This window comes from Silurus meridionalis, chromosome 27, assembly GCF_014805685.1.
Source record: "Silurus meridionalis isolate SWU-2019-XX chromosome 27, ASM1480568v1, whole genome shotgun sequence".
Taxonomy (NCBI): Eukaryota; Metazoa; Chordata; class Actinopteri; order Siluriformes; family Siluridae; genus Silurus; species Silurus meridionalis.
This window is the reverse complement of record NC_060910.1, coordinates 9,750,905-9,778,888: the sequence shown is the minus strand read 5'-3', so window position 1 is coordinate 9,778,888 and position 27,984 is coordinate 9,750,905. Positions and strand designations below refer to the sequence as shown.

Below are 27,984 nucleotides of genomic sequence, written 5' to 3'. Positions count from 1 at the left end.
GGTTAGAGGAGTCTCTCTTGTTATTTGAAATGCATTCATGTGTGTGTGTGTGTGTGTGTGTGTGTGTGTGTGTGTGTTTGTGTTTTATTGCACTACCTCATTTGACAATATCATCTCATAATTTTGCGAAATTTTGCAAGTGCTGCATATATCTATAACCAGGTATGCATGATATATATTTTTTCCGAGAGTAGTCATAGAATAAAACAAGTCATAAAATCACATTTCTTCAACTCTCAGAACAGCACAGATGTGTCCTTTTCTTCATCTGTAGAACTTTGAAAATGTCAAATGCAACAAACAAAATAACTAATAACATGAGAGCACAGTAATATAAATAATGGGGGTGTTAAAAATGTACAGCAATGCTTTGAAACAAAAATCTGAGTGGGGTCTTGAAGGCAATGTGAGGACACTTTCATGCTTGATAACAGTGCTGTCAGTGTGAACGACCTTCAGCAAGCAAATTGCAGAAGTCTGAATTTCATTAGTTGTTGTGGTGCATGGGGTTTGAATGTAAGGGGGGGTTGGAGAAATTAATCTGGGATTGTAGATTCAGTGCTAAAAAAAATTTAATAACCCAGCACAGTTTAGTATTCAGGAGGAATATTGGTTTTGAGTATTTCCTGCGATTACATCAGGTGAAGAGATGCTAAGAAGCTTGTGGTGCGGCCATTGACAAACAGCCCATTCATATTTCCAATGCGTTTCTATTCATTGAGTCTGGATTTCATTAAGAAATGCAAATCAACTGCGTGCTTTTGTTAATCGGAATTTTGGCTTCACCTGGAGATATGCTGTTAACTAAGCTTCAGTGTGTGTGTGTGTGTGTGTGTGTGTGTGTGAAAGGAGGAGGGGTTTCAACGGGTTTTAGAAGTAAACCGCAAAGATCTTGTGCACAAAAGAGAGAGAGAGAGAGAGAGAGAGAGAGAGAGTTAGAGAGAGAGAGAGAGAGAGAGAGAGACGCATCAGAGCCAAGCCCATGCGCCTACCGAGCATCACAGGACAAAGGAAAGCAAACCCCAGGTGTAACATGCATGGAGAAGCAGCTCTGCTGTGCCAGCTGTCATTTCACCCAAACAGCCTGATCATTCAATCGCAAGACTGCACCGTGATCTTTGGTTTCACTAGTCTATTTCCAGCTGTCTTTCATGTGCATGGGATTCAGATCTCGTGCAACAACCTGAGACGTCCTCCTACCTTCCAACGCCTCCAGAATTGACCCACATGCCAGTCCGGGCTCAGTAGGTCTACAAACGCACAGGTGAAATAAGATGAAGTTGTGGAGTGAGCTCATTCGGACGAGGCTGTCACAAAGGAAGCATCTTCCTTTCGCCTTGGCTGAGCCGAAAAGAAGTTTCCCGGATGCACGAGAGACACTCGGCTGTGCCTCTGCTGCCTGTTCTCTGGACTGTTCCGCTGTTTCTCTCACTGCTCCTCAGCATCACATGGTAAACCTGGCGGCTGTGCAGGGTAGGGGGTCTCGCGTGAAATGTTATTGTTTCTACACCCGATTCCGCGCACTGCACACGCCCCTCTTGCCCTGCGTCATACTGACACGACTCAACCCCGAATCAGTGACGTTGGGCGCCCAGGAACCAATCAGATGCGTAGCCCCGCCCCCTACACCGCACCGGAGTCTCTCCAGCTGCTTTAACCCGCGCGGTTCCGCACAGACACGCGCAATTACACACGCGCAAAAAAAAACACACGTGGGGATTACAAAACAATGGTCAATTGCAACATAGAGGGAAATGTAAAAACACTCCACTTAAACCTTTTTTTTTTTTTTTTTACAGATCACCGAATTAATACATCACCTGGATCTTCAAACTGTTTGAATGGTTTGGAGAACTGAAAATCAGAAGGATCAGGAAACGATTTGCGTTTTGCTTCTCATGTGAAACGTTTACACGCTTCGCTGCAGGTCGCATGATTGTATTCATGCAAATGGGTGTAAATGTTACACAAAACGATTCCACGTTCAATACAGCAAATGTTCTGATTTATTTGCTGAACTTCGTGACAGAACAAATGGGAAGAGGTTGAGCAAGGCACAGAAAGGCTTTTTAAGGAAGCTGGGGTCAGACATGATGCAGCACCCCTGGAGCACAGAGGGTTAAAGACCTTACTAAAGTGACCAAAATATGCTGGGGTTTGGAACCACTGACCTGCTGATTGGTAACCTACTACCTTAACCACTTGCCTCAGGATGTAATTGCCAGAAGAGTGTTAATTCCTGGCTGCAATTTTTCCATTTCCATAATACCAAAGCAGTATGTAAAGTCATAGCTACAGAGTTGTTGATACTGTAATTGTAAACCCCACCTCTGGCCATGGTCTTCGAATTAATCCATTGATCACTTTCCATTACTTAAAGTGAAGAGTGGCTGTATACTTTGTAGTGGCAGGCAGAACTAAAGTCCACTAGGTGGAATGTGGCGAACCTCAAAGCACCCAATTATTAAAATACCTACAAGGACACCAGTAAATGTAACCAGCTTGTGCAGATGGGTGCCACTGAGCACAGATTAAAACACTGACCTCTACTGGTTTATTGGACCATAAACTGAAACAAACAGATTGAATCTCTTCTTCTCTTATTTGTTTAGCAGAGTTACCAATTAAAACAAAATCAGCTCTTTAGAAAATGCCCATGTTCGATAGGCCCACTGTGAGGCTTTGAACAAGCATGACCTCATCGACCAGTGAGTGGCAGCCACAAGCCTGAGCAAAACGTACGCCTCCTGTTCCCACACTCCGGTCAATGCGTCTCTTTCTATCATCCGTCTGAAGCCTAACTGAACACTAGCAGGCAGAGCAGTGCCCAGGGCAGTAACAAATCCTGAGAAAGTGATGCCCTCTTGGCCTTTCTGGCATGTCCTAAAAAGGAGAGCGAGTGGATAAAGTGGACTGGGTGGTCAAAACGGAGAGGGCATTGCGAATGTTCATGAAAATAGACAAGAGAATCTATAAAAAAGGAAATTCAGTCATGTTGCTTTTGGTGTAATGTATGTCAAATTGTTTAAACTAGGCCAAACTAACTGTGGCAGGCAGACAGACACAATGACAAATGAGTCAGCCAGCTTGCTGTGAATGGACGAGTGGTAAGCCTGGAAACTATTATGGAATGTCTGCTAGATTGGCTTGTGTCAATATGTGGTGGACAAACACAGTCATCCACAGACATTTGGAAAAAAAAAACCTCTAAAACATATACACCTACCCACATAGGCCATATGGGTCAATAATAGAAATACACCTCCTAATATTATTTCCACGTTTACTCTGATTGTTATTGTTTATAACTTTGCATTTATCATGTAGTACTTTTAGTAAACAGCAGAGACATATGAAAGTGAAAAGAAAAAAAATGGACAGGGCTTCCTGTTACAGGAAAATAACCATGGGATTGCGTGATATGACGCCACATGACATGGCGGGCTGGTACCAAACCAAGGTTATTATTTTCCAATTATAGCATGTCTGGTGGTGTTTAATTCCTCATGTACCACAACCAGCAACTGTAAACATGCATTTTAAACATACGTTATTAGAGTTCATCCATGTATCCATTAAATGGTTACTATTATCACTTGCACTATGGCAGCTGCAATCAATCATTCACCTGTTTAATTTTTTTCCTCTCTTGAAGATAAAAATCAAACAAGAACATGCAGCTTGTCAGTTTAAGGAGAACCTAAAACCCAAAAAGACCTCTGTCTCTAAAGAAACGTACTGAGATTGCTTCCATTAATGTCTTCTTACAAAAACTTCACCAAAATAATAATTACACCCGTTACCTCATTAAATATCAGAGCATTTCGATCCATTTATTATTAACCTTAAATCATGTGGACGGTCAGTGTTATTGAAATATTACTACAAAAATGATAATGTATTAAAACCAAAGTGCTGATGTGAGTGGATTTTAATTACACACAGCCCTGCTGCCAGTGCAGCTTCCTAATAAACTGATGATTTAACTGTGCTGTTAAAATGAATATGAACGCAGAATAATGTTTTTAGTCATAAACAGCCTTCGGACACAATAAAAATATGTTAGATCTTGATACACCTACCTTCTTGTAATTACAGTGCATCTGTAAATTATACACAGCGCTTCACTTTTTCCACATCTTTGCAAATGTATTACGAATAAAAAATAAAAAATAAAAAAAATCACATACATAAGTATTCACAGCCCTTACCATGACACTCAGAATTGAGCTCAGGTGCATCATGTTTCCACTGATAATTCTTAAAATCTTTGTACAACTTGATTGGAGACCAGGAATTGCCTGTAGACCTCTGAGATTGTATCGAGGCACAGATTTGAGAAAGGTAACAGAAAAGTTTATACGGCATTGAAGGTCCCAAAGAGCACAGTGGCCTCCATTATTCATAAATAGAAGAAGTTTGGAACCACCAGGACTCTTCCTAGACCGGGGAAAACTGAGAGATCAGTGCAACTCTGTGAATGTCCTTGATTGGCCCAGCCAGAGCCCATACTTGAACCGGAATGAACATCTCTGGAGTGATCTGAAAATGGCTTTGCAGCGATACTCCCCATCCAACATAACAAAGCTTGAGAGGTTCTGCAAAGAAGAATGGGAGAAACTGCCCAAAAATAGATGTGCCAAACTTGTAGCATCATATTTAAAAAGACTTGAGGCTGTAATTAGTGCCAAAGGTGCTTCAACACAGTATTAAACAAAGGCTGTGCATATTTAAGTACATGTGATTTTTTTTTTTTTTTTAATTATACATTTGCAATGATTTCAAACACACTTCTTTCAAGTTGTCATTATGGGGTATTTGTAGAATTTTAAGAGAAAAAAATTAATTTGATCTAATTTGGAATAAGGCTGTAACATAACAAAATGTGGAAAAAGTGAAGCGCTGTGAATACTTTCCGGATGCACTGTATTGCAGCCCCAATTCCCCCCACGCCTTCTTCCTTTGACACACACACACACACACACACACACACACACACACACTCACACACACACCTTAACCAGTCCTCCACTCCAGACTCCCCAGGCACAGAAGGGGCAGGCAGGCTGACAGCAGGGTTTTGCGCTAAATCGGGCAGAGGAGACAGCAGACATTTAGGGCACCACAGCTGTACTGAGCCACTCGTCTGTCCCCAATTCACAAAATGCAGACTGGCCCTGAACTGTCACATGCTTCACACCTACTCTTCCTCTAATACTCTGCAATAAGTGTTCAACCACGTTCCTTGAAAGATCAACCTTGGTACAGCGGTCAGTGTGCACCACACTTTTTTTATGGAAAAGTTAAAAATTGCTGTCCCCCAAACATAAGATAGACAGACAGGGGGGATGGCATAGTACATGGGCAGCTTGTGAGTGTGCCAGGGGGTGTACAGAACATCAAATTGAGATAAGACCAAAAACAACACAGAAAAGGGAAAAGTATGTAGGAAACGGCCGAAAGACATGGAGGAACTGGAAAGAGGACAATGGTGGAGGAAGGTAGAAAAATATTTGGAGCACAAAGAAGCTGTAGAGAGAAAGAGTGACAGTAGAGGGTGTGGAAGAACAAGTAAGACACAGCAGAGGAGATGGAGACTGCAGAACCAAGGTGGCCCACACAGAAAAAGTGAAAGAGGAACAAAGAAACTGTAGAGATAAACATGGGAGAAGCTGACAAGAAAAAGCAATAAAAATAGAGAGGCAAAGGCATGAGATGAACAGAATTGCATTTGTTTACCCCGTTTTATCTTCCTGTGACAGCAACAGGCCATGGCATCTTATCTATACAGAATTTTAAGCTCTCAAAGTATGTTGGCACTGCACATCTAGACCTGTCATTGATGTGTGAGATCTACATACTGCTCTAATTTATGAATGGCAATCAGGTAAAGTTTTTTTTTTTTTAACTGCTATCACTTGATAAATGTACACTGCTGCTCCCAAACAACTGACATCACAAATAAAGTGGATTGTTGTGCCATGTTCATTTAGTTTATGTAGTATTTGAAAGATTTGTAATTTTCATGTTGTACTTCAGAATGTTCCATATTGTTACATCCAACTCTTATCCTCAGAGCAGTTACATCATTTAACCAACGTGGGAAAACTATGTGCAGGATGGGCTCATTATTTTCCCTGAGCACTCTGAGCCATGTACTGCTGGAATGGATGTTGGTGGCGAAGTGGGGCAGATGTTTGCTGAAAAGTGCTGCTGGCTCGGGTGACACATTGCAGATGCCTGAGAGCATTGTCAGCACATGTTGAAACACAAACACACATAGGGTACACGCACCTAGAAAACTCTAGATAACAAGAAATAAATAAAACAGGCACACTCTTCAATGCATGCACTTGAATTCACATGCATGCATAGTCAACTGCCATCTCTGGACTGCAGTTCGCTGTTCTAAAAATGCAAGCGATCATGATATTAGAGAATGCATTCTTACTGTTAACCCTGAAGCGGCTAAGCAAAGAATTATGTGAGGTTGGAGGTGGAGCAGAGTCAGCAGATGCTCCACATTCTTTAGTATTTTGAAGCTTTTTTTATGTAAAAGGAGATGGAGTGAACTTGATTGAGCAAGGAAAAAAATGGAGCTTAAGGAGTCATCAGGGTTTATTGGACATCTGAATAATATCAGCTTTCACTAACGAGTGTCATCACTATTGTTTCTTTTTAGACATTGGACAGAACAACAGACTTGACGAAATATACTAGATTGAAATAAAATGTTAAGTCCAATCTGCTTACACAATTCTTTTTAATTTTAACAATGACCTGAATGCAAGAATTCATATCTGTGTTTGTTTTGTTGCAGCCTGATTTTTTATAGCAGGTCTGCTTTTCTAGTTTATGTCTTTACCTATTAGTTTAATGGAAGAAAACAGAGGCACATGGCCATTAGCTAATATTCTCAGCTGGACATTGTACAGAGGTTAAACATGAGGGTCTTTAAACAACCTGCTCAAGTGAAGAGGCTAATCTCATTAAGTCTTCACCAAGCGCCAAGGCTTAATCACAGGACTGCACAATGGTTGAGTACCTGAACATCTGATTTACAGTGCCAGCCTCTTTAATGCTTAGGGCTAATTTGCCTATGGATGAGCTGAGTTCAGATTCAGAGCAAACATAGAAGACATTATTTGATAATGAAAAGAACAGCCTGCCGTAACATAATACTAACTGTATTTTCATTCAGAAATACACAGCATCATACTGCATGATAATTCTTAAGTCTTTCTTGTCCAAACCTGTAGCACCTTACAGCATGAGGATTCAAAGAAAAAATTGTAAATACGCAATCAAATGCCCCTGGTTTAAGATTTCCAAACAACTGTGATTACAAAAACTAAAGCAAAGAAAAAAAAAAACAGAATCAGCAACTAAAGAGCGCATTTTACAGCCAGGATTCATTAATCATTGTCCTGAGGTGCAGGACAGGCTGCTGTTACCAGGCATTTTGAGTGTCAGAGTTGTATAAATCTTCATCAGCCTTATACTGTAATGTGTAAACATTTCAGGCTAAATGAGTCAACTAAAATAACAAAGAGAAAAAAAATAGTACAAAGGAAGAGTTTAAGTAAAACATTTGCAAATACATTAAAAATAATACACTTGCACATTATTTGTTAAATGAAATCCTTTAAGTAGTATGTAGTCTATTAACAAACATTAATTAGGACACACCTATTAGGACACATGCAAGGCATCTGGACTTCTTACTTTAAGTAAAGAAAAATGAGAAATGAACAGGGAGTGGAGAATGTGTGAAGGAGGGATGGATTGGACAAACAAGTTAATCAAATACAAAGCCTTGCCAGGGTAAACACCTCAGGAGCTCAGGCTGTGGGCACAACAGGCCAAGCTGGGATCAGGCTGTCCACCTCTGGGGGAGAGAAGGAATGCTGCAGGGCTGTAGACAAGGCCCTCTTTAATTCTGCCCCACATAGAACTTGGAACCAGAGATAGAGAAAGCGCACAGATCACACTCTCACAAAGAAATACTGTATGTCAGTACATTACTGAGATGCTCTTATAGGTCATAGGGTTGTCATCGTTAGCTGTGGGAAATGAGAAACAGCAAGTTAAAAAGAATACAGCTACTATTTCATTTCTGTTGCTATTGAGCTCTCTCATTCCCTCACTTTTTTCTCTTTTAGTTAATGGCACTATTGCTTTCTGTCTGTCTTCACTCAATTTTTCTTTTTTTTCAGAGTTTGTGTGTGCGTCTGATACTGTCTCTCTTGGGACATGGACTTTCAGTGCAAACAGGAAGGGACTATGTCTTTGCAACAGTAGGCTGTTGACTGGATGATGATGTCACACTTGTGGAATGCGTGCACACACTCAAACACACAATGTTTAAAATGTCTAGAATAAACATCTTATGGAGCACAAACAAACATGAATAATGCTGTACATGCATGCATCTACAACAAACTCTGAAACAAGTTGTGGTAAGCACAAACATACACATACAGCACACACATTCTGCCTTGTGCCCTGTAGAACATTTGAAAAGCAATGGAAAAATCCATACTGTTGTTAGCTGCATGGCCATCACCAATAGGCTCCAAGCAGCCATCAGTGATGGAAAAAAAAATACAATCACACTAGGGATTAATTGAACTCTTCGAATAACAGACTGCTTCAACAGGTCATTTGCTGGCCAATAAAATACTGTAAAACTATGTTTTTATTAATAATGGATTGATAGCTCTATGCTTGTTAGGTGTTGCTATCATATATTTAATAAATAGTGTTATTTTTGTCAGTCACAGCATTCAGCACACTGTATATTTGAACTAACTTAAGTAACCTAACCTACAAGCATCTCAGACCTCACAACATGTCCAACCTTGCAGTTTGCTACAACAGCAAAAGACCAAAGAAGGCTTAAAATACATCCAGTTTTCAACTGTCCTGTTTTAACTTTATCTAAATGGTGTCATTGCATTGCACTGCTTCTTATGTTTCCTTAAGTGACCCTGCCTATACTTAATACTGAGGAAGGATGAGAAAAAAGCCAACACCTATGCCAACACTTATGCTAACAAAAACTAAATGACAGTATGCAAATTGGATTCCATTGTACATATGACAAATGTTTTGTTGCTTGTTTTGATAGCACATATCTGAAGAGGGTTGTGATGGTTCCTTCCCAGTTTCATCTGTTTGAATTTAATATGCAAATGTTTTTTTGGCAACTCTAAGCTTGAAAGAAGCCAGCCAAGCAACATTCGATTGAGCAAAACATGACCTGTCTTTCTACGTTCACCCGATGTGCAAGCATAATCATATCTACGCATTTTGTGTTGTGCACAGATGAGGCCTGTATTATGCATTTACTGAAAAGAAGTACGTATTCACTTCCATTTTAATTCTATTAAGGTAGTCTAGCACTGGTTGAATGACGACTCAAAGGGTGGCCTGCATTGCAGACAGCGGACGGCAAGAAAACAAATGTGTTTTTGTACCCATTGCTGTTAGCAAACTGGGTTTAATTTTTGAGCAAGATGCTTACATAGTTACTGTGGCCTATTTAGATAGCATAACTTTTGTGCTTCAAGGATTAAGAAATCCATTTAGCATTTTACTTGGTTGTAACACTGATTCCCCTTTTTTGTACCCCAGACTCAAAAGAACACAGGAGGAGCTTAATTCTGCTTTGATGAGCCCAACACCTTCCCAAGACAGCTTTATGAAAACTTATCCAACAGAAAAGTGCACACTTTCAAACCTAAGAAGTACAAATGACACATTGCTTCAAGCAATCGATCAAAGCTTAGCTAAAACTGCAACGGACATAACATATCTTGGGCCGAGAATGATTTTGTGGCTCTTCATTGAAGTAGATGTTGTCTTCCCTCCAAGTGTTGATTTTGGATCTGAATCCTTTCACTCCCACTGACTTTACATAAGCTCTGTAAGCCCAAAACTTGATATTGGATCGCTGTCTACTCCCTGAAAGTGTCTTGCAAGCTGCCCTCCCATGCTGTGTTTCTGGGTCAGTGTCATCTATCAGTATGATTCAAGAAGTATATCTCTATAAGAAATGCTTAACTAGAAGGAGAAAGTAGAACATGTCGATATGGACACTGATACCCAAAAGTATGTTGTGCAGCCTATTTTACTGCAAAGTCCATTGTTTTGTTCAGGTATCATTAAGGAATGAGTCACTCACTTTGTGAGATGTAGATGTGACACTGTGACATTAATAGTATAAATCATTTTTAGTATCACCATAAAAACCTCATAAAAATTAAACTCTAAATTATTTTATACTGGATGAACTGGATGAAATATGCCAGGTAGCTAGTAGGGAGTGCAGTCATTTGCATAGCCATATAGATAAGACAAAGGAGCTTACTGGTTGGCTAGAAGTCACTAACATTGTGATAAATGTGTCATCAGTATTATACAGTGGTACCCCGCTTATCGCGCCCGCTGAACGACCAAATGCCCGCTTATCGACCTTTTTTTTACCCCGACACATGAGGAGCGAGGGAAAGGATCTTCCCAGTCTCGCCAATCTTCATGGAAAGAGCATCTATCGTAAATTAAACTTCGGTTTGTGAACAATAAAGTGTTATTTAGTGGTCAATATAACAATTAAGTGCGTGTATATTGTACATTGCGTGTACATTCGCTCTTCATCCTTTTCGCATTCCGACCGGTTTTAAGGAACGGATTAAGGTTGATAAGCGGGGTACCACTGTAGTACTAAGAAATATTTTCAAACAAGGACAGCTATAACAAAATCAAAGCAACACACAACATTATTAGCTAGCCAGCTATCCGTGACTGTTTATCCTTACATAAAATATGACTAGCTTATTAATTAGTTCTTTATTATCAATGATTAGAGGCAGGGCAGTGATCACTGTTTGTAGCAGAAAAAGCTGAAAAGGTTTACTTCCATGTTTGAAGTTACTCCACATGTACAGAATTGTATCATCGTTCAAATTCAAAATGGTACTGAATAGTGTTGGCATTCTAAACTAGAAATCTGACAGTTTGTGTAATCATCAACCACATTCACTAAAACTGATACATTTTACACAGAATTAAAGAGTTAAGAATTTAAAAGTTTTACACAGAGGTTAAGAGTCTGTGTGGGGGTTTTCTTGGTTTCATTTTGTAGAGATGGACTTAGATAATGAAATTCTAAAGAATCTGATTATTCCTTAAGATAAGCCACCAGACGGTGGGCGCTGAACACAGAAGAAGTCGACCGATAATGGATTTTACTGATACCGATAGGTCCGTTGGACTGTACTTGTCAATAACCGATTAATAAACTGATAAAAACTGGATACTGGATAAAAAATTAATCAAACACTCCATGTAAAATATTATATATATATATATATATATATATATATATATATATATATATATATATATATATATATATATATATATACACGTTCTCAACATTCTGCCACTTAACCCAACACACACACACACACACACACACACACACACACATCACAGCATGTTCTTTCCATCACAGCATGTGCATATGTTTACAATTGAGAAAAGGAGTATGTAAATGTTATGCATGTGTAAGATGATGCAAAATACATGCGCTCCCCCAATACTGTGCACACTGTTTATATTCTAGAGCTTTCTTAGTATTACAAAATTCATATAATGGAAATCAAAAGACGTAGTAAGAGTGATGGACTTCTGATGGTAAGCAAAAGAACACAAGTCTGCTTCTGTGAAACTACTGACCTGATTAACTGGTTCAGGTTTGTGAGGTAAACGATGGAGCTCACCTGTAAACAGTGCAGGCCTCAATGAAAAGAGTAAATAAAAACACCCCAAGACAGTAGTTCATAAACAAACCACAATGTAGTGCGTTGTGCTCTTAAAACATATATTTAAAAAAGGATATAAAAAAAAAAAAAGAACTCCACCGGAAATAATTTTTTAATGACGAAACATTTGTTTTACTGATCCGACAGGTCTCTTTAAAACATTTACAAGAATATTTTGTCTTCATGCCCTTTCACTAATAATAAACATGCATTTGCCAAAAACATATCCATATTTGTCCATTCCCATGTTGATTGGAGTATTAAAAACTATAGTATAAGTATTTATTTTTAAGTACATTTAGAACAGACAAAATGTGTGATTAAGTTTCAATTAATAATCATGTGATTAATTGCAATTAAATATTTGAATCAATTGACAGACCTAGCTACTTCACAGTGTTTTAGCCACAAAATCCCTACTTTTTTTTATAATTAACCTTTTATATTATTGATAAAAATGGTCAAACAGACATGTGCATTTATTGCGTGTTAATAAAATGAGTGCTGTTAAAATAAAATTTCGTTAACGTGTTATTAACATGTTAATTTTGATAGCCCTAAAAGTAGCATGGGGGTCATTAGAGGACAGAGCCTATAAAACAGATGATGGTTTCCAATGTACTGTACAACAATATTTACACATCTCTAACATCTAACATCTCATGTCTAACATCTCAAGGTAGCTCTCATTATTAGTCTAACATACATACAAAACAAACTTCTGCAACTCTGTATTTGGATCAGAACTTTCTGTCTCTGCTGTGTATAATTCCAGCATGCACCCCATCCCAACCCTCTATGCCTCATCTAGAGGCATAACAATCCTCTTTTCTTCCCTCCATTCCTTTCTTTTTCATTCCCACTATCTCTTTATTGCTCTTAGGTCACTCTGTGACCCATGGTGCCCTGGCCCTAGTTCTTTGTATATGGACACATCCTTTAAAAACAAAAATTGGGTGCAGCCAAGAGAGCAGAGAATAAAAAGAACACCGGACAATGGTACTCTTTTTTAACTGCCTTGCTCTGGTGCAGTTCAATATCATGTGCTTTTGGGGGAATGACAAGTTCATTTTTCCCTGTATGCAGATAAATATGCAAGACACTTGCAGAGCCAAAAAGACAACTTACAGTATGCATACTTCGAGGCTGCTCCAAGCATAGATTTACACTGGCTTGCATGCTTGTATGTGTGTGTGTGTGCAAGCCAAATGGGAATTGCCTCGATTTTGATGGCATGTTGCCCTGTTAGACAGACTGGAATGCAGAGACCAGTCACCCCACCCCCAACTTCCCCAAGTGCGCCAGGGTATGGAGTTTAAGGGGGAAGAGATATTGCTCAAGACGCAGAGCCCCAGAGTCTTATAAGGATCCCAGCTGTGCTAAGCTGGCCAGCTTCTCTTTGCTTGAGAAGCCTGGAATGTTTGGAGTGTGATTTCTATGGAAAGCTCAAGTCACCAAAAACAATCTCACAGAGAAAAGTGGGCAATGGGAAGCCCACAAGGAAAGTAGTGCCTCACCCAAGCAGGGAAAACGTTCTCATCCAGAGAAGATGTCTTATTAATCTTGCTCTTTAACAGTAAGGACAGGTCAGGATTTTTTTAAATCCATCAATCCATCAGAATATTTTGTGTTAAAAATATGAATATTAAATCAGAGATGAATACTGAAAATCATTTTACTACAACACTCGGAAATGTATGATTGGGAAAAAAGTATAGTGAGGCAAACCCGAGATGATACTGGGCCCTGAATAGTGTTTTTGCAGCTGTGTGAGCTTTCCCAAAAAGAATAATAGCCTATAGCACTTTGAAGAGTGCACCAATCTGCCAAACCCTGATGAATTTGCCTCCAATGGACTATAAACAGCGAAAACCCTGAGTGCTCTGTTAACTTATTACCTCTTTGTGCATCCAGCTGGACTTCTAAACACTGTGTTCATGCAGCTTTGTGTACCTGCTGTTCTGCTGTGTGCACCTCTTAAGCGCCTCTAATAAAACAAGCAAAAACTGTATTTACAAGTAGTCCAAGAAAGGCTGATAAACTTACTTCAGTTGATCCAAGTGTAATGATCCAAACTAAGGCTGGATGTTCTGCAGTAGGTCAGACTTCTACAAGCAACAGGACAAATACTAACCACGCACTACTGAGGAGCTGAACTTTTCTTCATTATACTCAGATGACACACCCACTGTTGTTGGTACACATTAACAGACAGTTGCATACTGAAGCATGTGCTGTCATGGGCACGCCTTTGAGCTTAACAATAAGGATAGACTTATGCACCGCAATTCCACTGCAACAGGTCTGAACAAACATAGGTTGTCATCTTTAAATGATATATAGAATCTATACTCTTAAACTAAGTCTTAGATTTTTGAGTCACATGCCTTCCCGCACGCATACAAACACACGCGCGCGCACGCACGCGCTCAGCCACCGCAATCGCACACAACCGAGAAACTTAGAGCACACAAAACCTACACACAAAAACAGTCCAAACCAAACTAGTTTTAGGTTTAAATCTATGCAAACCACCACAATGCTTCTCCGTTAGCCGATCGGATCCACTTGTGAAGGAGAAGCCGTTCTGGCTACCAAAATAGAGAGAAGTCACGGAATAAAACTTGGGCAGAATTTGCAACTCTTTCAGACCAAAGACTTACCTTTAGTGGTCAGCTCTGAGCAGGAAGAATATTTCGAGCTCTTGTTTTTGTTTGTTTGGTTGCTTGTTTTTAACTCGACACACGTGTTTATTTCAGAACGCGCGCGACTCTTCCTTCTCCATCAAACCAAGACTTAGTCTTAAGGGTCAGATGCCAAGTGCGCAGGAGAATTTCATCAACATGCTGCAAATCCCAACAAACGCTGGGAATGTCTCTCTCAGCTTCAGACCCCAGGAGGAATGCAAAAAAAAGTGAATCTTGACAGAGAAGCGGGTGCACAAAGGGGCGTTTTGGTGGGTTGCGTTTTGTCGGGTTGGTTGTTTCCGCTGGTGCTGATGCGAGCCGCCTCGGCCTCTGTGTGCGTCTCGTTTTTGCCCGTTTTCAAAACAGATTTGTAAAGTTGGCATCCCAGAACTTTGCTGCAAGCATAAGTAAGTGTATTCTCATAGGAAAGTTCTCATATAAATGATCATTTCAGTCTCTGTAAATGTGAGGAAACACTTTTTGACCTCGCCTGCGAAAAGGAAGAAGACAAGTTCTTCTTACACACATTTAATAAAAGCTGTGCGGTTTTAATGCAGTCATTCAACTATTTTCCGCATCTTGCATTCTCCATTACCTCGTCTCACGACGCACCAGCAGTGAGCGAGCGAGCGGATAGGGACAGCAGCCTCGCGCACTCAACGCGTCGCGTGCAGCTCTGTGTCGCCGAGTGTTGTGCGCCCGTGCGTGCGTGCGCGCGCGCCTGAGCCTCGACCCTCTCTCGCGGTCGTGTCATCGCTCCTCCGCGAACGCGACTTCGGATATCAGTCAGCGCCGTGACGTCAAACGCGCACGCGACCCTCCGCCACACCCAGTTCATTGATAAAAGAGACGCGCGGCGGCGGCCGCTCACTTCGCTCGCGCCGGAGCGCGCGTGCGAGACTGCTGGAAATAATAATATTCGCCAAAATAAAGAGAGAGAGAGAAAAAAGTATAATAATAACAATGTTGGAAAAAGCTAATTTAAAAGGATGCTGCATTATATTTGTCATATATATATATATATATATATATATATATATATATATATATATATATATATATATATATATATATAAAACACACTGTGTGTGTGTGTGTGTGTGTGTGTGTGTGTGTGTGTGTGTGTGTAATAATAATATAAATTTAATAATATATATTAAAATATATTGCAATCCAGATATTCAAACATTCAACCATTCCTAATTTCAACTCCAAATAATTTACACTACACAAATGTACATTTAATAAAAAATATCACAACAGTTTAATTATTTACCCTAATCCATCTAGTTAATCTTTCTTCTTCGTTTCCAGTTAACCTTTCTTCATCTAAGTTTCATCTTTGAGTTAAATACATATTCATATATGTTGTCTTTAAAGCTATGAGTTACATTTAAATTATCCAATTAAAAGTGACTAGTCCACTGATTACACTTTACATTAGATCTAGAGACAAAATGGTTGTGTAGAATGTGTAAAAGCATGTAACAGACATTTTTCCCCACTGGGGCAAAAAAGCTGAGGAACATACAGTTCTTCATAAATAAACCAGAGTCTATTAAAATAAGACTGTAATATATTGTTTATGCAAAAATGCTCAATGCATTTGGTGTTCACAATAAAAGTGGACCTAACATTGAACTCAGGTTTCCTACTGTATATTTATTTTACCAATCAGGAGATCATGGACCACTTTCTGTTCATACTAAGTCTCCTTCAATATAGTTCAGTAGTGAATACAGTCTAACACTGACTAGTGAAATTCTAAAAAGGTGCTTGCAATGATTGTGATTTGGGTGAATGATAGAGCAGGCAAGCGAAATAGGATGTGAAACACCAGAATCATTTTTTGATTTTGTTTTATGGCATAAAGCTCCTGATTTTTGTCAATGACACAAATCTATTATTAATGCTGTCAAACCAGTTGGACTTTAGTGGCACAGTGGCTTTATTAGCCTAACTGTCATGTTGCTACCTAACACTACCAACCTTGTTGTGGAACCACATGACCCCCATTGTTTTTCTGTTTGGTGACAGGAAACTAGAGCTATGTATGTATAGCAGCTGACAAATTCTTGATCTTTAAAGCAAAATATCATGTGGACTGAGACCACTTTGTTTTCACAATGCAAAAATCAAGTGAACCACACAATGAACTTCAAAGGCTTTCATGTGTTTCCCCCAAAACAATAAAGCCAGCCAAAGTTTTTTTTTTTTTTTTTTTTTTTTTTTTACTGAACTGCTGCTCATTCTGCAAATCTACCCTCTTATCTATACATGAATTCACAGATGCCTCTGATTGACTAGTGTCACTGCGATTGAAAAGGAAAAATGTGTATGCTATCCATCCCACTTAGGGATCACTGCCAATTTTGTTCTCTTGGACTCACTGCCACAAATGGTTGCGATGTAATCAGCATTCGCTCGATGACTGAGTAAGTGCTTTTCTGTGCCACTCAGGACCTTATGTGAGAGACCACACATAGACAGTATATGGAGATTTGAGTCCTTGTTTTAAAGTACATAATATTAATGAAGCAAGTTCAAGACTTGCTCCATCATACTTGCTACATCAGGTTCAATTATCTTTTCCCAGCTGAAATAAACACAAAAATGTCACAAATTCAGTCATTTCATAAAAATCCAAAAGGTGTGTAGCTAAAGAGCATTCACATGAGTAAGCTACAACTCTGAACTGATAATGTGATATTTATTAACATGAACTAATCAAAATCTTTCCTTTTTCTGCCTTCAAAGACCACAGGTAGCTATTTCATAAAGAACTATTGGTTTACTATGCAACAGGCACGACTCCATAGGCACCCATGCTGGACCAGTAAGTGGCGTTCCACTAGATTAAATGGATGCGTTATTAGTGCCATCAAAAACATTGCCTTTGATTTGGGTAAGCACCAGGGTACAGGCACCATATGATTTATTAACTCAGAAAAATTCACTTCACTTCAGTTTAATAAAATGTATTTGTTTTAAATCTAATTTAATTCAATTTACTTTATTTGAATAAGATAATAATTATCACACAAAAACATATGTATACTGAATATACATATATATATATATTCAGTATAAATGATATGTATTAATCTTTAATTAGCAAGCCAGAGGCAATAACTTCAAGAAAAACTCCTTGGAATGACCTAAGGAAGAAATCTTGTCACACAGTGTCATTACACAATATTTTTGTTATTTACATATACTGGTAAACTGCAGTTGTATAAAAAGAAATTTATCAGCCTTTAAGAAACTTACGAGTAGGCTTGAAATTGAGTTATTTCCACATTCGAACTTAACTACACTGAAGTCATTAGCAGCTCAATAATGGAGACTTGAGAGTTAATTGTTCTAAGACTTTCCAAGGAATGGTCTGTCCAGCCAGACTACTAAATGCTTTAAAGTTCAAAAGAGTATAAAAAAATATATAATTGATGCAGAATTTTATTGTAAACACAGTGGGATGACATCTAAGTGGCTATATCTTCTGCTTCTAGTAGGAACGTATACCTTGGATATGCACCTACTAAAATAGCAGAATGGCACTGCAGTAATCCGATGTAGAGGTACCTCTACATTGAAAGTATGAACTAGCAATTCTGCAATGACAGTATATTATACATTTTATATCCCTACAATAGTTAGATGGAAAATAGAAATCCTAGTTATATTATCTACATAAACTTCAAAATATTTAGACAGGAGTTAATTCTTACACTAAGGTATTTTACTTCCATACATTATGCAACTAATGGGTTATCCAGAGTTACAGGCTTGCTGGAACATGTCATCTCATAGCAGTGAAAGATAATTCCATGTTTATGAATAATTTTGCCCAAACAAAGCAAATATAGAGAAAATGGCAGTGGACATAAAACTGAACCTTGTGTAACAATAAACTTGGCCTTAGTACGTAATGGAACTAATGATCCCCATTTACATCTACAGACTAATGATCAGTCAAATATAACATGTGACAAGATAGGGCCATTTCCTTCACTCCAACAACTATTTCCAGACTATGTAGGAAAAAAATAAAGCTCAATTGTGTCAAAAGCTGCATTAAGGTAAAGCAATACATGCAAAGACACATAACTCTGATCAAATGCCAGAGGTAGGTTATTAACTACTTAAACAGCACTGTCCAATACTATGATGCGACTGATACATTTAATAAACGTATATAAAATCATATGTAGCAAGTATTAGCATAACTATTGTGATACAAACTTTTTTGAGTGTTAAAAAGAAACTACTGCTGAAGTAAAAAAAAAAAGCTGAAGTACATATTTTATGCCCTTGGCACATTATAAGGAACATTATACACATATAAGTGTACTGATCTGAAATATTGTGAATACACTTTGAAACTACAATTGACACAAATGCTGTTTTCAGAGGTTATTACAGCTTATTCCAACAACCAATGCTATGTCTAAAGAAACAAACAGGTTTGAGATTAAATTAAAATCAAACATCAAACATTCAAAAATTAATTCAAAATACAGACTGGTGGGCTGTAACAAAAAAATTACACTGCATTATTTTTTATAAATTTTTATATAATATATTATATTAATATATACATAAAATAATGTATTGTTGAAAGAGGCTTAGAAATTATTTATCATATCTAATGACAGCTAAAATATATTTTCATATGTTTCCCAACTGTTTTTTTAAATTATATATCTAATTGTCTTACTCATAGTGTTCCCTCTTTTACAGCCACAATTTTCCACTAAAAGGCTATAAAACATCAAATTATAGTAAGGATTTATATTATTTATCGGTATGTGACAGACTGATAATTTAGCAGAAATATATGTAATACATTGACAATGATTTGTTGGGATGAAAATAATACAATTATAAGTAGCACACAGTAGATTTTACTGTCACTACTTGATTGAACTGTTGACCTTGTTTTGAAAAAATTCAATTAGGAATTTGATATTATGGCAAAGTTCAAAAGCAGAAATACATCTGACTCATTAAATCTGTTCATTAGTTTTATAATATTCTCTCATTCTGATGCATTTTTAAATATGGCCATGAAACCTCTCTTATATTTTCACCTTTCTTTCATAAAAACTCTTGGCTATGGTTAAATAAACATTTAAAACCTTTGCCTCCTGCTTTTTTTTTTTTTTGCAAATTTCTTATCAAACACTGATATTTTATGGTAAACCCCTAATTTTAAATATTGTTGCTTATTGTTTTCTTTGAAAAATCTACCACAACTCTTTCAGTTAGTGCCAGATTTGAGGTCAGTCTATGGCCTGTTTGTTGCTGGCGTTGCATGGTACCATGAACCATTGACTGTTTTCTTTATTTCAAAGTGTCTTACATAGCACTTTTTTTGTCCAGGCTTATACTGAGTGCTATTGATGTGGCTGGGCAAAATGGACAATAATTACAAAAGCAATGCAGTGCAATACTTTCAAAACTCGCTCTTTCACTCTCTCTCTCTCTCTCTCTCTCTCTCTCTCTCTCTCTCTCTTCATTTTTTTAGGGGTGATTAGAAGGTCAGAAAACCAAACGTAGGCTGAGTCAAACAAAAACCAGGTCTAGCTTTTGACATTACCACATCAAAGGTTTGAAAGGTTAAGACTCAGTTTTCTTAAGCAAACTTACAATGCCCATCTTTTTGTAGCATATATTAATGGCTTTTTCCAAACAGATCCACCCCAGAATGAGCTGTTAACAAAGTACCAAATGAGCATGAACAATTGCTCAGAAAGACAGAAGATTTGTCCATTATATTATCTTTTGTGTACATTTAGAAAGTTAACCAGTATATAACAAGTAGCCCGTTGAACCAGTCAGATTAGACAATCCCATTGTTTAAACTAGTAATCTTAATAGTTGTATAGTATCTTAATTTGGAGGTAAATAAAAATGTAAACCATGCTACTATGCCCCTTGGAAACACAAAAAATTCCTGAGGTAGAAATGTCAACAATGCGTTCATGGTCTGTAAGTTCTGACTTAGAATTTCTTTAACCACATGTACCTCAAATGTGCTATATGCAGGTTTATTCTTGCTCTGTACCAGCTTAAATAGGTGGCAAAATTACACACATCCTTCACTTAAGTAGAAGTTAAAATACTCTGGTAAAAGTTGAAGTACTGACTAAAACAGGTAGTAGTAACGGCTACATTTTGCTTAAGTACATGTCAGAGCCTGAACTTCTTTACTTTTACTTGAGTAAAAAAGTGTAGTGTAATGCTGGTAACTGAATGTCAAGTCAATATTAATATTAGGGCTGTCAATCGATTAAAATATTTAATCGTGATGAACGACATGATTGTCATGAGTTAACATTAAACTCAACTTAATCGTACATTTTAATCTGCTCTGTTTGTACCTTACAATAATCCTTTTCATGTTTTAATACTCTAATCAACATGGGCATGGGCAAATATGGATGCTTTATGCAAATGTATGTGTATTATTAGTGAAACCGAACTCAATATAGAACATAAGGACAAAATATTCTTGTAAATGTTTTAAAGTAATTATGGTGTTTTAAATTATGTAAATCATCAGGACACCAAAGGGAACTTTGCTATGTTCCCACACTGATGGTTAATGAGATGATACCGCAGAAACTGTACTTCTAACTTTGATACGGATTACATAATCAGAGAACATTTGTTTATTTAAAAGAAGACATTTCAAACTTTCTATTTATATATTTATTATGTCTGTGAGGCAAGTACTCACTGATATTCAGGTTGTTTTATTTATATCTGTGAAGAGAAATGACAGAGGCAGCAGAGAGCGCATCATGTCTGTTTTCTTTATTTTACAATAGCACAGCATTTTGTTGTTATTATGTGTGTATATATATAAAAATTATAAAATAGTATTTTATATAAAAAAGACCCTTTACAGATTTGAATGATGTATTGCTCTTATCTGTACGATCAAAAAAGTCAGAGTAATGTAAGTTTGTTTCGACGTTATGAGGAAAAAATTCCACAAAACGCACTGGTGCGTTTGTCGACCCCAAAGGGTTAATTGTGTGCATCATGGCAGAATTTGGTGCTGATTTCAGACTTGGCACAACAGTAACACAAATATTTACTGATTAAAAAAAAATTCTCTGGTGTTTATTTATTTTTGTACATCTGAATAAAGAAAGGACATAGGTTTTAATTTCACCTATTTTATATGTATTTATTTATATAAAAAAAAAAAAATGGTCAAACAGAAATACACACGTTAATAAAATGAATGCTGTTAAAATTAATTTGTGTTATCGTGTTATTCCTCTTCTTTTTCTTCTTCATTTTTTGGCTTTCGCCACAACGGATCATCTGTCTCCAAACCACCCTTTCCTCCTACATCTGCCTCTCTCAAACCAACTACCGCCGAAACGTCCTACATGCACTGTCCCTCTAATAAACTCATTTTAAATCCTGTCCATCCTCGTCACTTCCAACAAACATCTTCACCTCCTGTCTTTTAGTCAATGCCACTGTCTCTAATCCATACAAAATCGCAGGTCTCACCACAGTCCTATAAACTTTTACTCTTGCCGATACTCTTCTATCACAAATCACTCCTGCTACTCTTCTCCACCCACTTCACCCTGCCTGCACTCTTTTCTTCCCCTTTCTAACACATTTTTTATTACTTTGCACTGTTGAACCCAGGTACCTGAACTCCTTCACCTTCTCCACGTCTTCTCCCTGTAACCGCACCACTCCAATGCCCTCCCTCTCATTCACACACATGTACTCTGTATTACTACTACTGACTTTCATTCCCCTTCTCTCCATTGCGTACCTCCACCTCTTCAGGCTCTTCTTAACCTGCTCCCTACTCTGACCACAAATTACAATATCATCCGCAAACATCATAGTCCACGGAGACCCGGCTCGTTGTTCAATATATATTTTTCATCCCTTAATTTCCATATAGTACCCTGTCACAGTGTAAAAAATTATATGTAGTGAATATTTGTTTATAATGTTAAAGGATAGCTTCAGAGTTCGAGGTTAGAATGGGTAGGAACATGGTTAGAACTGTATGGTATATATTCATACCTATCATGTGCAACACTTGGCGTCCTGTTTATCATGAAAGCATTACCGCTTGGGCCGAAGTAACTACTGCTTCTATTCTCAACTTCACATATAGACTCGTCTTGAAATCCAATTCTTCTTTAGTGACTCAGAGTCTGCCTCCTGGCCTACATTGTCTTGGCTTACTTAGGTGTCATAAATCTTTTGGACTTGTGTTGGAAAGGTGGCAAAACTTGTGTGAAATAAAACCATAAAAATAGGAGACACACGGAGAGAGAGAGAGAGAGAGAGAGAGAGAGAGAGAGAGAGAGAGAGAGAGAGAGAGAACAACACACCTCACAGTTTTTTTTTCTAGTCAGACAGTGATAACATACAACAATGCAATAACAGCAATCTGTACTGTAATAGTAGTAAATATATTTGCAGATTTGGTGATGACAGTCAATTAAAAAAGTAATCTAAATATTGTTGTGAAATAGTAAATGTTTATGGCATAAATACATTTAATGTAAGAGAAATAAGATCCTACTCTATATGCATAAGTGCAATTGCATAATAAAATCCATCGGGAAAAAAAAAAATGTAAATACATTTAAATTATACTTGTTTCTTATTAAATAACTATTCAACAGTAACAGATGCAGCTAGTAGAAACTGTGGCATGATGCTTGACCTGTTTAGAGAGACTGGGCATCAGGTGTGAACAGCACTAGAACAGGACCACATGATGAGATTTGGAACATGATGGTGTGTGGAGCCGTACACCTGCCCTCACCTAGTTCTCTCAGTTTGATCTGTTTTTCCCTCTGTGAGCATGGTAACGTGCTCCATATGGACCCACCCAGTGTTTATCCTGAGTGTGGCTTGCCACAGGGAGCTATGAATAGAAGCTCGGCAAGAGAGTGAACAAGAAAGGCAAAAAAATAACAAATGAAGAGAGGAAAAGAACGAAAAGAGTAAATGAGAAGCCCAAACAAGAGAAACATGGAAAATGTCAGGGAAAGAGGGAGAAAAACAGGGATGAAAAAGAAATAAGAGGAGAAGAGTTAATCAAGAGGAGTGGCAAAAAGAATGGAACAAGAAAGGAAGAGAGAAGAATTTGGCATAGGTTCCCAACAAGTCTTGCATCCCAGCAGCACTTTGGAATTGCCATGGAAACAGGGATGGGTTACAGCTGCTGCTTCTTTTGAACACTCATAACACACATAACACATATACCACAGACACACATATAACGCATACACACACACACACACACACACACACACACACACACACACACACACACACTTTACCACTCTCTTCAGCTGCTAACACACTTAAAAATCAATATAAATGTATATATAGTGATTCAAATCTTTAAGTAAATAATAACCAGGAGGTTAAATGGCTACGATCTTGTCTTGAAGCTTAAGACAAAACTACATTTCATTGAAAATATTATACACGTTGTAAAACGGTATAAGCTGTATTGACTTGAATAATTATTTCTGGATATTGCACTCCATAGCCTTACCAAATACTATGTATAGAAACAGGCCTTGGTCCTAAGTTAGACGATTATATTTTGGAATGCATTACATTGGTTTTGGACGGGCTACAGGGAGTGTGGGTGAGACAGACTTTGCATTTAACAACCCCTTGCAGTTTATTATTGCCAAATATCTCTGAAGATTTTTCACTATTATTAATAAATGTATGTTTCTGCTGTAAAATTTGATATGTGTACACATTTGCATGCATACTACATAAATATTGTGATATATACCTGATATATGCCTACTTAAACTAATTTATGTAGTAGTGAGAACTAATTATTTCAATAAGACTGCATTAACAAATGCATGTATAATGCTTCAAAGATATCTCCTAAATATATACAAATATAATAACAACTATATATATATATATATATATATATATATATATATATATATATATATATATATATATATATATATATATACAATTACTCTCCAATATATTTAGAACTTATGTGGAGGTTAGTGTTGAAAAGAGAATCAGTCCTACACCATGGAACAGGTTTCCTCTCCTTATTTAAGGTGGTAATGACAAATGTACAAATCTAGTAATATTTACACTTTACATAAAAGCTTTGTTTAATGTCTGCACTGGCAAGCCCACTGAGAATCCCAAACAGCCAGATTAAGGAGGTTTGTTTTTACGCTCCATTTAGACCCCAGTGTTTGTTCCGTTCTGCACATCACAGGGATAAGGCATGGTCCATCTGGAGAGAAATGCTGCAATGGACAGTGATCTTGTTGAAGCTCTTGCAATTTGTAACCAGTAGCATTTAATAGCTGGAAACCAGCCGCTGTGTATGTTAAGTTTAAGGTAGAGACGTGGGCAGGGAGGACTTTTATACAGCTCTGGTGTTTTTGTATGAGGTTAAAGGCATTTCATTTTTCCCACATGAAGGCCTTGTAACTTGCTATTTACAGGGCACACAGCCATGAAGATCTTGTGACTGTGTTGTGATTGAGGAAATATATTACAAGGAGTGGTGGTGTGGTTAGTGTGTATTAAGTGTATTTATATTGCTTTTTGGGCTGTCATTAATCAAAATAATAAGTAGCCCAATATAGGTGGACATTATTTGCTAAACAATTAAATCATAATTTGTATGTGTGAACAAGAGAAGGATAGATAGATTGAGAGAGGAAGAGAAAGAGAGAGAGAGAGAGAAAGAGAGAGAGAGAAATAGAAAGAAAAGGTCAAGCTTAAGTCCAGCACAGCATATTTATGACTCGTAGTGCAAAGCTAGGGTGGATTGCAAGTGCACTGTGAGTGTCAAACTGAGATATAGACACACAGTAAGCAAATAAGGGAATACCTTAGAGAACACAGACCACACCAGCATACTGTACCTTATGTAATTCTTACTGCATGTTGTGACCAGAAATGGCTTTATTAATGCACATATGACCAGAAAGAGTTTCATCACCAAATTTAGTTGAATTGTTCCCTGTAATCTTCAACCTCTTTACAGATTACTAGAGGCAAAGAACATGATCTGGACAACATATTGCACAATATTATAACGATATATTCCAGTTTTAACTGAAAAGTTGTTTGGAGAAAAGAGCAGCATTCATGCCACAGGGAGGGGTCATTTTAACCTGGTAGAACCTGGTGAAGGTGCACAGTGACTTCCAGGGAGGAGTACTGTAGACTTTCTGGAGCAGCAACCCGCTGAATATGACTATGATACTACTTATAAGGTGAGTAGGAGGCAATGATTGCAAAGCAGCATGCCATGGTAAGAGCCTGTCATTCAGCTCACCTGTATGCTATGGTGAAACCTACAACCTACAGGGAAGTGGGCCAACAGTGGAGCTCTTTATGCCTTTTTTCTGAGAAAGTTGAACAGCTGATCTGATATTCAATTAGCTGCTGTCATATCTAAATAGTATTAAAGAGTGTGCACTGGGCATAAGAAAGAGCATCAATCAGTTGGTAAGAAAAGCTGTGTTAAAAGTGGAGCTGAACCTGGGTGTGTTTCAAGTAGTTGTAAAAACCAAGGTCTTGTAGCCTACTTTCGGACTACCAGAAGTAGTCTGTGGCCTGATTGTTTAATCCTGCACAATGGGGACAGGGTCAATGGTAGGAATGCTTTCTGTAGACAGTGAAGCCAGTCATGGGCTGTTTCCTTCTCTTAGGGATATAAATATGTGCTGTCTGTTGGGTCATTGTGTCATCTAAGAAAGAGAAGTTTCATCCAACCTTGAGCTGGTCTAGTTATTATTGGATTTGACTGTCACAATACTGACTGAGCAGACCAGCAGATGTCAATATCGCAAGAAATTAAAAGAAGAATTTGAAGGCTAAACAGATCTCTCTCATTTCCAGCTGGTTAAAGTTGCATATTTTACAGAGAGATTCCATTTAGGTCTCAGTAGCACCAACATTCACACACACACACACCCACACCCCAACTAGTGAGCAGGTATTCTTAATGACTCTCTCTCTTCGATGGGGCCTCAAGACAGACCCTATTTCTGAAAAGGTTTTGGGACTCCAGCAAGCTAGAGCGTGTACCTCTCTCAGTGAAACAAAGACGTGTCCTTGTCTGTGGTAACTGGAGTTTAACTACTGAATGATTACACACTTATGAAATTCCTAGGAACATGTCCTAACAGAACTTGATGTTAAACAGTCTGCATCATCTCATTTAGTTTTAACTCACTTTCAGTTTATTCAGTAATCCATTTTCAGTTTTTTATTTCAGTTAACTGTTTTATTCTAGACAAGCTCAAACTGGACCCAGAGTCGATCCTGAGAGCAAGCCATATTTGACACACATCAATGCAAGCAAACTGCAAACTGTCGCCTGCCACTCAGAGAGACCACATAATACAAAGAACTATCCAGAGATTCTCCTCCACCAACACAGGCTCTACAAACCTGGATATTCAAGAAACATAATTCTCAATGTGCTGTCTGGTTTGTCAAAATTTAAGAATGCTTGATACAGCATTCAGCCCCACCCTTTCCAATTATTTTTTAACATACAAACTGCAGGCAGGCCATTTATAGAATGTTACCAAACTGCCAAGGGCTGCCCCAGGTTCAGGTTTATAACTAGCACTGAACTTCCAAATCCAGACTAGACACCTGTATTTGGCAGACTGAAGTTAAAGCAAAAAGTAAGTATTTTGTAATTCGAATGGGGGCAAGCATACATTCATGCATTTACAGGTGTTTATCATGTTCAAGGCCAGAGTTGATATTTTACTCTCCCTGCTGTCGACCGTACCACTGGGTCAGGTCAGGTCATGGCAGTGACAACCCCATTGACAACCTCTCTCTCTCTCTCTCTCTCTCTCTCTCTCTCTCTCTCTCTCTCTCTCTCTCTCTCTCTCTCTCTCTCTCTCATAGACACAGTATACACACAAGTATGCACATGCACACACACTCTCTAGCTTGCCCTTGAACTAGGGGGCCACCTGTGTAAATGTGTTAATCCTTCCTCCAGTCCCTGCCAAGCCTTTGTCGCAGTACCGGACCCCACCACACCTCCAGCTTTATCATGCTTGGCATGATGCATCCAAAATTGGACAAATGAGGTGAGAATGCAGCCTGATGGCATTCCCAGTTTGTGAGGAGGCCTGGATTAACTCAGCTTAAACTTGTTAATAAAAGAAGCCACAAAGGGATGATATTGCCCACTGGCAAAAATTTTTTTTTTTACTGTAATTGTTCAAATGTAATTGTTAGTTGTGAATATTAACAATAGTGCTGGAGCTGTGACAATTATAAAGAGTAAAATGGTCACATTATTGCAGCAATACTGTTCATTTCATTCTGACATAATGCACTGTTCTATCACTAATCACTTAATCATAGATAGTTATTACACCTTGTTTCCAACCATTTTTTCCTCTCTCATTCTTTTTCTC

General features: G+C 38.0%; 1 protein-coding gene across 5 annotated transcripts in view; it reads right to left on the bottom strand.

Moving 5' to 3' along the window:
* The window catches only part of rhobtb4 (Rho related BTB domain containing 4), a 37,727-nt gene extending 22,465 nt beyond the window's left edge, over positions 1-15,262 (bottom strand). The window contains exons 1-2 of one of the 5 annotated variants that reach the window (XM_046841514.1): positions 15,111-15,262; positions 14,492-15,005 (exon numbers count right to left, since the gene is read on the bottom strand). Coding sequence is in view for 1 of the 5 variants with exons in the window: in XM_046841512.1 (XP_046697468.1) it covers positions 1,201-1,229 (29 nt within the window). In the remaining 4 variants the exon portion in view is untranslated. The other 4 variants (XM_046841517.1, XM_046841515.1, XM_046841513.1 and 1 more) reach the window with 4 other exon arrangements.
* Between the last annotated feature and the right edge of the window lie 12,722 nt (positions 15,263-27,984).